The sequence below is a fragment of the Arvicanthis niloticus genome, chromosome 14 (genome assembly GCF_011762505.2).
Source record: "Arvicanthis niloticus isolate mArvNil1 chromosome 14, mArvNil1.pat.X, whole genome shotgun sequence".
Taxonomy (NCBI): domain Eukaryota; kingdom Metazoa; phylum Chordata; class Mammalia; order Rodentia; family Muridae; genus Arvicanthis; species Arvicanthis niloticus.
The window spans coordinates 31,382,153-31,392,601 of record NC_047671.1 but is presented as its reverse complement, the minus strand read 5'-3'; the positions used below and the strand labels follow the sequence as shown (position 1 = coordinate 31,392,601).

The 10,449-nt window shown below is 45.3% G+C and overlaps 1 protein-coding gene across 2 annotated transcripts in view; it reads left to right on the top strand.

Annotated features, from left to right (window-relative positions):
• The first annotated feature begins 55 nt into the window (after window positions 1–55).
• Window positions 56–10,449, top strand: part of Prrc1 (proline rich coiled-coil 1) — a 31,700-nt gene continuing 21,306 nt past the window's right edge. The window contains exons 1-4 of one of the 2 annotated variants that reach the window (XM_034518381.2): window positions 56–226; window positions 7,509–7,625; window positions 8,194–8,583; window positions 9,970–10,130. In XM_034518381.2, the coding sequence (XP_034374272.1) occupies window positions 7,529–7,625; window positions 8,194–8,583; window positions 9,970–10,130 (648 nt within the window). In that variant the 5' untranslated portion in view covers window positions 56–226; window positions 7,509–7,528. Of the gene's footprint in view, window positions 227–263; window positions 286–7,508; window positions 7,626–8,193; window positions 8,584–9,969; window positions 10,131–10,449 lie in introns of those variants that run through there. The other variant, XM_076912628.1, reaches the window with a different exon arrangement.

Here is a 10,449-nt window from a genome sequence, read left to right as displayed (position 1 = left end):
GGTGTGGGGCGGTCCGGTGGAGGCCGGCCGAGGGGCGTGTCGGGGCGTGTCGGGGCGTGTCGGCGACGTGGCAGCGGGGCGGCGCGGAGGCCATCTTGGCGCGGGACACACGCTCCTCTGGTCTTCCTCCTCCACCGTAAGCCGGATTCCCGCGCGGGACCCCCGACCCGGGCCCCGACCCCGATCCGCGTGTGCAGCATCTGCGCAGGCGCTCGCTCCGACCCAGGTGAGCGCTGGGCAGGTCGGTGACACGCTCGGCGGTGACAGGACGCGGGCGAGCCCCAGGTGGGCGGGCCGGCCGGCGGCGGCGGGGTGCGGGGGCTCCGGGTGGCGAGACACTCGTCCGGATAGCGGGGTCCCCCCTGGCATCACTCCGGCCCCGAACCCCGCTCTCCCGGCCGCACCCTCCCGCGCGTGCACGGGTGGCCAGGCCCTGCGGACCTTCGCCCGGCCCTGCCCGGCCTGCAGACGTGGCACAGACTGCTAGGCCGCCGGCCCCGCCGGGACGCAGCGGCTTCTCCCGGGATTCCCGGGAGTGTCCAGCGCCGCCTTTAACCCGACCCATTTCGGCAAGAAATTTAGGACTGTTTATTTCCTAAATGTCAGGATGTCTTGTCCAAGAGTTTTTGTCAGGACTCTGATCTGAGAGGCAGCTTTGACTCAACTGTGAACCTGGCACTTTGGGGCACTTTAGTGCTGTCTGAGCACTGTTTGAATCACCGAGTGTTTAGGGAAGTTTATTTTGGGCTCTGCCCCGAGAATGTTAGACTGCTGACCTCCGTCCTGAGTCTGCCCAGGGGTATTCGAGGCAGTCTTAGGACATCAGTAATATTAATAGGAATAGCTTCTGATGCTCTGACTTTACCAAAAGTCCATTATCCTGTTTTTCTTTTAAGTAGCCACCTATTTAAAAAAAAAAAAAAAAAAAAAAAAAACAGACTAAAGTAGGTGCAAGCAGATTCGAAGAGCAGTTTGATCAGACTCTGAGGTCTCATCTTCTAAGCTATTTCCATCTCTTTTCCTGTAGTAACGTTGATGCATTTGGACAGCTTTTTGTTCTTTTTTTTTTTTTTTTTTTTTTTTTTTTTTTTAAAGGCTCTGTCAACTGTTGCATCAATGTTCCTATCCTAATAGTTTGCTTGCTTGCTTGCTTTCTTTCATTCATTCTTTCTTTTGAGAAGGCATGTTTATGTCTGCGAAGTTTATCTCAGTATTGTGTTTAATCCATTGCTCAAACGGTAAAGCATCTTGTATTTCAGGTGTGCTTTTTTGCTCACACTGAGAGACTGGGATTATCTTTAAATAGGACCTAGCCATTGGCAAGGATTAGATAGCTTCTTCAGAAGAGCAGAAACGGGAGTGACTGATAAGAGATGAAGGAAAGAGATAACCTTGGTGGAAAGTGATGCAGTCTGTGGTGGAAGGTCCTTTCTCTTTCAGGTTACCTGGCTTTGTCCAGGTAGGGAATAGACAGATTTAGCCTCTTTAATGTCTTGTGTTTCCCCTTTTTACAACCAGGCTGTGGTGGGGTACAGACTCGTCTCCTTTTCCCCAGTCTCCCTTCTTTGGAAACAGTTCTGAGATTGTCTGTACTTTAGCATGGAAACTTTGACAACATCCCTTCTGGCTTCTCTTCTGTATTTAGTACCTTGACATGTTGCCGTCTGAGAACTACAGTCTCCTCATTTCTCCCTGCCATTCTGTTGGTCGTATTTCTGCAGGTTAGTCAGCTACATGCCTGGAAGAAGGTTTGGCGTTAAGTAGCAGTCCCTTTATTTTGGTATACTCTTCTTAGAAGAGATGCGGCAGAACGTGATATCAGAAACCGTTGGTATATCCACGACACTTGTGGTTTGTGAACTCCAGACCCAGTTGCTGTCCCTACTTAAATGTTTCAAGGAACTTGATCCTGCTGAGTTATAGGTGAAACACTTTATGATCCTCTAAAAGGCACCATCAATCCCCTTGGCCTCTTTCTTACACTGCTCTCTGTCTTACTTTAGGGGTACTCACTAAATCTTACCTCAGCGTCTCTCTACACTGTCTCCTCTTTCTCATCTTCGTCACCACCATCTTAGTTTAGGCCACAGAATCTCAGCCCAGCATCGTGGATGGGTGGGATCATATGATTCTTGTGGGTTGTGGGATGTGCATTATGGGAATTTGAGTTGTTATCTAATCTGTACCAGCAGTACCCTCGTGACAACCAGAAGTTGTCGTGGAAACCCTGGGGGATACGAGGTTATGGTTACTTCTAGCGTAGGATATTGGCAGATCCTGTTTCACATCTTCAGTATTCCCAAGTGGTGTCTCTGCCCAGTAGTAGTCAGTGCACACTTCAGCCAAAGGAATCCTTTTTCATCCACTCTCCAACTCCCTATGGTGCTGGTGGTTGTATTTGCTAGGTAAGAGTTTTCCCAGTGAGCTACACCATTCCAAAGAAGTCTTCAGAACACCAATAGGAATTGTCAATAACTGGGGTCAGCCCAGGTCCTCAGGTGGGTAGTGGATCGACTGATACATCTGTGGGTAGAAATGTTGTTCATTGAGCATATAAACGCACCAACTTGGATGAATTTCGGAGGCATCTGGCTGTGGGGGGGGGGGGGGGGCGGGAGCCAGATATTAGGGGATTATCTGGGATTTAATTTTATTCATCTTACCTTTATGAAATGAGAAAAAATGAGAGAACAAGTGAGTGTGTTTTGTTGTCAGTGTTTGTGTTTGGAGGGAGGGTGTGACAGGAGTGCAGTAAGGGGGTCTGGAGCAATGGGGGTGTGCTTTTGTGTTCCAGCAGGGGTGGTGACTGGGCACCTGTACATGTGGTTCACAGAGCGGCACACACCTCACATACACACAGATTAGTAAACACAGCTGAAGTCCTAGTAAGGTCTACAGAGTCGTTAGTGGTGCCGGATGTACCCTCATCCATTTTCTGCGTTTGGAATTTGTCTAGCGACCGTGACTGAGATCAATTTGTACTGAACTCTCTACTGTGTGTTCTTCTTAGGGATTTAAAATATCAGAAGAGTTAGAATAAAAGGCAGATCTTCCTCCACTCGAGTGCCTTTCTGTTCTTTTTTAAATGTTCTGCCTGTCACCTCTGTCAGGAAGACTGGGCATCTGCGCCCCTAGCTGCCCCTCTGTCTTGTTCTACCACGAGGCTTTCTTGAAAGTGTTTTTCCCTCTGTTTATACCTGCAGCATGCTCATTGTTTGTTTAATGGAAGGTTCCCCTTTCCCTCTAAGTTCTTACTTCCCTCGACTTATGGAAATCTGCTTTATCTTTCAGAACTCATCTGTAAGTTGGAGACCCGTCCCCAGATTTTGCAGTCACAATCCTTCTATCCAGCATGACTGTCCTTAGCCTCAGCATACGGAACCCAGCTTTCGAAGTGTATCGCTGTTACTGTATTGAATCGTCCGTCCCAGCATCCTTGGATGCGGGTTCTGTGATTTGGTTGTGTCCTGTACAAGTCTCTAAGTTGACTGGGTTTTGCTTAGCACTGAATTTCCAGAGGCTCATTACAGTACTTGGCAAACAGTTTGTCTTTGCTGAACATTTGTAAACCGAGGGCCAGTTTGGCATGGTTAGAGCTGGTTTTCTACTGTCTCAGTTCCTTTTCCTCTTGCTGAATAAAACTCGCCAACAAAAGCCACTTAAGACAGAGAATGGCTTATCTGCTTCGTAGTTCGTGGGTATAACCCACCAAGATGGAGACTTGTGAGCGGGAGCTTGACAGTCACGTGGCATCCAGATTCAGGAGCAATGGCGAATGAATGGCTGCATGCTGCTGCTTGTTAGCCATGGTCACACTGGTTTGAAAGGTTTCTCTGTTTTGGTTATGTGGTGGCCATTTCCCCAAACTACAGTAATCAGCGTTCCAGTCTTTTTCTTCCTAGAAACTGCCCACTCACTTCAGACCCTTGGCGGTGACTGGTCATGGAGATATTTAGTCTAGAGTCTCTCATTCACCATCCTTCATTGTCCTTGGCAATGGGTGCTTGGGACCCCTACTTGCTCCTCTGTAACTATGGACAGTAAACTGTGTGTTTCCCAACCTAGAGACCTCCCAGGCTTTGATTCCCTCAGATTAATTCTGTTCTAGAAGTTGCTCCTCTCTGCCCCCTGGCAACTCCAACAGGGACTGATCTATTGTTACTCTTCAGACATTGGCTGTCTTGACCGTGGGTGAGTTGTTGTAGATTTTACCCTTTGGAGACTTTTCCTTTCTGACCCTCAGCCAGGTGGAGCCCTCACAAACCCCAGCTCAGTGTGGGGCTTTCCCTCAGGTCATACTGTTGCTCTCCCTCTAGGGGATCAGAAGGTATGTCCCAGTCCTTTTGGGGCTTAGGATCTTTCAACGATGCTCCTCCTTTGAAAGTCTGCTTCCTGTTTGGGACAATCTCTTGTTTCATCTCTCTGCCTGTGGGGCAGCACTTTTCTAAACTACACAGAGCAGTGGTTCTCAGCCTATGTGTGGGTCGTGGGAATTGATGTGGGGGTGGAGTGACAGGGGTCACTTAAGACCATCAGAAATATCAGATACTTACATTAAGATTCTTAACAGTAGCAAGATTTAGTCATGAAATAACAATGAAATAATTTTATGCTTGGGACTCACCACACACCATTGTATTAAAGGGTCAAAACACAAGGAAGGCTGAGAACCACTGGCCTAGAGGGGCTCCTGTTTCCTAAAAATAGTGTCGGCCCTTAGGTTAGAAAGATGGCTCCATGGTTAAGAGTACTGACTGTTTTTCATGGGATCTGAGTTCAATTCCTAGCACCTACATGGTGGCTAACAACCGACTGTCAGTTTCAAGGGGACCTGATACTCTCTTGTGGCCTCTGTGGGTACTAGGTACCCACATAACACACAGACAGGCACATGGGCAGAACACTCATAAACATAAAATTAATTGCCCCGGGAGTAAAAGTGTCTATAAAGCCCAAATGTAATTTTCTGCAGCATGGCCTGGCTGCACTGCCCTTTGACAGAGGTTGCTCCTGGAAAGAGGGCAGCATGTTTGCTGCCTCAGAAACACTTAGCTCAGTGGAATATGGTTCAAGGTTTCCTACATTCCAGCCGTTATCTTCCTGGCCTCTGCCCTGCTCCCTGCTTATCCTATGGCCTTGAAGGTTCTCCTGTGTAGGCACCTTCTGGGCGTGGGTCACCAAATGGAAGGTGACTAAGAAGAGGCAAACCGGGGAATAAGAGATTTAGGATAGTGTAGACCTGTTCTTACTCAAGAGGGAAACCTACAGAGAGGTCTCAGCAAGAATCAGAGACCACCACGAGCTTACTCACTGAGGTAGTTAGAAGTCAGGGGGCAGGGAAGTTGAGAAGCTTCTGTCGGGAGGGAGGAAGATGAGCAGTGAGTAAAAGAATGTCTCCTGCTCAATAAACATCATCCCTGGGGTCCACAGGTCAGATGAGTCAATAAGCTATAGACTAGGTTAATTAACTTCTAGAAACCAGATTACTCCAGTTGCTGGAATTGTTACCAGCAGACCAAAATGAAGTTTACAGAATGGCATGCCCCTGGCGCTACAGAGCCCCATTCCCATGTTAACAGTCCAGGATCCCAGTCAGGGAGAAGTGCCCTCTACAGTGGGTGGGTCTTGCCTGCCATTTTAGTAAACAGTCAGGATATTGCACACAGGCAGTCCCCAGTGGTCCATCCTCTCAGGTGAGTCTAGAGTCTGTCAAGTTGACTAAAGTTATCACTATCATATGCTTTAGATGAATCTTTAGATGTGTAATTTTTTTTTATAGAATCATATCCACTTTCCATCCCCCTACTCACACCTCCTCCTAAGTCTGCCCCACCATGCCTCCTTCCCAATTTCATGGCCTCTTTGTAACCCACTGATGCCAAATGGTGGTGTCTGTGTGCGTAGGTGTGGGGCCATGCACTAAAGCATGGGCAGCCTGTCATGGGACATATCGCTAAAGAAAGGGATTCTTCCTCTTCACAGCCATTGACTGCATCAGCCCCTCAGCAAGGGCTTGGCTTCCTGAGCTCTTCTTCCATATATACTGGAAATGTGACTGGCTTCATTTTGTGTTTAGAAGATACCGTTTCACAGCAGTTCAAGCTCTGACTTTTCCAGTCTTCCCACCCCGTCTTCCATGTTGTTCCCCGAGCCTTGGTGTGAGGGGTGTTATTTAGATGTCCCCCTTTAGGACTGAGCACTCCACAGTAACTTACTTGCTGTCCTTTGGGTATTCCTGAGTCTCAACTAACTGCCATCCATTGCAAAAAGATCCCTTTAATCCCAGCACTTGGGAGGCAGAGGCAGGCAGATTTCTGAGTTCGAGGCTAGCCTGGTCTATAGAGTGAGTTCCAGGACAGCCAGAGCTACACAGAGAAACCCTGTCTCGGGGAAAAAAAAAAGAGAGAGAGAGATGCTTTTCTGATGAGGGAGGGGAGCTGCACAGATTGTGTGTGTGAAGCTAAGTGCTAAGTGCCTAGAGGCAGTTGGTAACAATGCTGTCTTATATTGACCTGCTTAGGACCTTGCTTTCTCTTGGCTTTTTTGTTTGTTTGTTTGTTTGTTTGTTTGTTTTTGTTAATTTCTAAAACCCAAGGTACATCATTTCCTGTTGCAAGGCTGCTGTGGACAGGAGACTGGAACCTAACCAGCTTATAAAGTTGAACTCAACTTGATTTTTGTTTAACTGTTAATAGATATAGCCCGTGTGTACTGTATTGAGAGAATACATTTGTAAAGGCATTTGCAGATAGATGCCTTTACAAATGTGCATTTGTAAAATCAAGCAAATTTAGCTTTTAAAAAGAGGTGTTAACCATATAACCCCACACAGAATGCTTTTGGAGGAAGATGAGGAATTCAATTAGTTTAATTAATTAGTTAAATTAGGTGGTTTCATTTTAAGCATCTCGACTGAAACCTACACATAACTCAAAGGATTCAAGTGGCCAAAAGTAATTTGGTACTTTACTATATAATATAAAATATTTAAAATATATAGCTTCATTAATAAAATACTTAACATAAAATTATCTCTCAGTTGTAAAATTATATATAAATATATATATTTCCATATATATGTATATATATATTTCCATATATATATGGAAATGTCACAGGTTATTTGTATATTAGTTTCATAGACTTTAAATTTATTCAAAACTTTGTTACAAAATTGTTATAAATAAACTCAAAGACTCCTGTGTGTGTGTGTGTGTGTGTGTGTATAACATGTGTGAGTGCCTTTGGAGGCTAGAAGATACTTACGGTTGTGAGCTACACGTGGTTGTGATCCATGATGTGGCCACTGAAATCTGAACTCAGCTCCTCCTCAGGAGCTGCCAGCTTCTGGTCATCTCTCTAGCTTCTCAGGAGTTTTAACAAGCCCTTCCTCCAGACATTATTCATAGTAGAGGCAGACTCGCCTCTTAGTGATTCGTCTTGATTGTTCTCTGACTACATGAGCTGCTGCCCCGTGTAAAGCTTATTACCCTTTTATATCTTTGCAGTGCGCTGTAACCGAGGGAAAATGATGGAAGAAAGTGGAGTCGAGACAACTCCGCCCGGAACCCCTCCCCCGAATGCTGCAGGCTTGCCTGCCCCGCCTTCCACTGGGGCTCACCTAGGTTTGTGTTGTGGGGAACTTCTGGAGGGTCGGAGACACTGGTCTCTCTGAGTCAGTTAGAAGAATCCCTGTGTTAGTGCTTCTCTAGGCTTGTCAAGGTGGAAAGAAATTGTCCTTTTAAATGTAAACAACAACAAAGAAACAGCCTCGCTTGTCACAAGTAAGGAAGCATAATGTTTTGCCGCAAGCCTCTTTGTAGCCAGCCTTCAAAGCATATGCTGTCTTTGATGTTCTTTGACTTTGTGAGGATTAGTCTTTTTGAGGTTTTAGTGCGGAAGTTTTTATGTTCGTATTAGGGATGAAAAAATGACCTTCTTTTCTCAAGAAACAAACACATAGAAAGGAAGGTTTACTCCCAGGCAGTGTGTTTTCCTTGAGTCCTCTTTCCCCAGTGGAATTACATGGCTCCTGTACTCAGATACAGTTGTTATGCATTGGAAATTGCACCTTTAAAGTTAGTTATTAAGATTTGGCTTTCCATATTAGAAATTCCCCAAGCAGTGAATGTTTGAAAATGAAGAAGAAAGACTTTCTAGCTTTGTGCGTTTATCCTCTTCATTCTTTTCCAGGTGCAACCAGTTCCTTCTCATCTCCCAACGTGTCTGGGATGGAGTCTTTGCCGCCACACGCGTATTCCACGCTTCAGCCCTCCCTGCCCCCTGTGCAGCCATCAGCGCCACCTCCCTTTGTGCCTTTGTCTCCAACTCCTTCAGTTCCCCTGAGTGGCACCTCTGTGCCACCCTCCGTGTCTCCATCGCCCGCCACTGCCTTCAGCGGCCCTCCATTGTCCCACTTCCCACCTGCGACCTCCGCCTCTGGTGCTCTTCTGTCTGCACCACCTTCGGGGCCTCCCATATCAGGGTTTTCTGTCGGTACAACTTATGACATCACGAGGGGACATGCGGGGAGAGCTCCCCAGACACCCCTGATGCCATCATTTTCTGCACCTCCAGTTACAGGTGAGCTTCCCTTACTGTTCTTTGGTACTCAGCTGTATTTAATGTGTTACTACTGTGTGCTGTGTTCCAGGTTGTGTAGTGTTGTGATTGTGTAGTGGACAGTGGAGTGCCTTAGTCTATGTGTAGATGTGGGCGTCTGCTGCTTAGAGGCCTTACTTTCTCTGTGTTAATGATTGGTCTCACTCTGACTCCTGGTCACTCAACATCTTACCACTTAAATTGTTAACAGCAAAACTAATGGAACTTGCTGTGCAGTTTTTGTGTGCTATAAAAATTGATGTATGATTGGTATGTAAGGTGTGAGAAGGAATTTCCAAATTCCATGCTAGCTTTTATTACTCACTGATTAGCTGCAGGTTGCAATCCAAGAGTACACTATAGGTCACTTTAAAAAAAAAAAAAACAGAACCAGCTTTCCTAGGGAATAGATTTTATTTAGTTAGTCCCATGCGTAAGTGAGTGATACTATCCCATTTTTTTTTAGGTCAACTGCATCCCCTTTTGCCCCCTTTTTTAGTGTGGTTGTTAAAAACAAATGATAAAAACTTAATTTTTGACATCTTCTGTCGTTTATTATTTTAGGCTAGAGGAGTAATTTAGCTTTTATTATTTGGTATCCAATTTGGCTTATCTACCTTTCCGAATAAAATGTATTTTGGTGCATAAGAATTACATGGTTATCTGTGTTTACACAGATGTATTTATTGTGTGGGTGTGTTCTGTGTGTGTTTGTGCCTGAGTATATGTGTGGCCACCTTATGTATGCAGATGCCTTGGGAGGCCAGAAAAGCTGTTGGATCCCCTGCAACTAGAGTTACAGATGGTTGTGAAGCCAGCTAATGTAGGTGCTGAACCTGAGTCCTCTGCAAGAGCAGCCAGTGCTATTAGCTGCTGAACCCGCTTTCTAGCCCCAATGGGTACTTTCTTTTGGATGTGTATGTATTATACATACATAACATACACACACACACACATACACACATACATACATACATACATACATGTGTAGTGATTATTATTTTTTTATGATGGACTTTAGTGCACAGTTCTTTGTATGGATTAAGGAGAGTAGAAGTGCACCAGTCATCTAAATCCTGACTAGGATACATGGGAGCACACACGCACATAGATAGCCCATGTGTGTGTGTATATGTGCTTTATTTGTTGTTGTTTGGGACACTTGCTGTAAACTTATGTAAAAGGGGAAATACCTTTAAAGGGATTTTTTCATTTATATTTATTTATAAAGGTTTCACTTAATAACTTCCTCTTTGAGTGCTTACATGGTTCAATTATTGAATTTGGTTTGAGCTTCTCACGCTGTGTCTTTTTATAGGAAAACATTTGTGGGAGAAATTACACAACTAAATTTTTGCCATTGACTAGGTATTTTGCCAGCCCCCATTACTCAGCAAGCCAGTATGACATCTCTGGCACAGGGACCTGGAACTACGTCAGCCATTACTTTCCCAGAGGAACAGGAAGATCCTAGAATTAGCAGAGGCCAGGATGATGCACCCGCTGCTGGGATCTGGGGTTTTATTAAGGTAAGGGCATTTGCTTTTCAAATTACTGTTCTAATCGTAAAGCTGACAGGTGTACATTAGAGGAAATTCTGAGACCACAGTATAGAGTAAGAGAAAAAAACTCTTTATGGCCAGATTTCTATAGTCGCTCTTGTCATTTGTCTATGTGTGTCCGTTTGTCTGTGCGTGTCTGTACACGTGTACTTATTCCGTTACTAAGAATCCAGTTGGATTAGGGACATGGCCATTGTGTTCCTTGTCTTAATGAAGTTGTTCTTTGAATAATGATGACTAGACGACTTTATTAATGTCCTCCAAGCTATAAAAGTGTCTGTCTGTC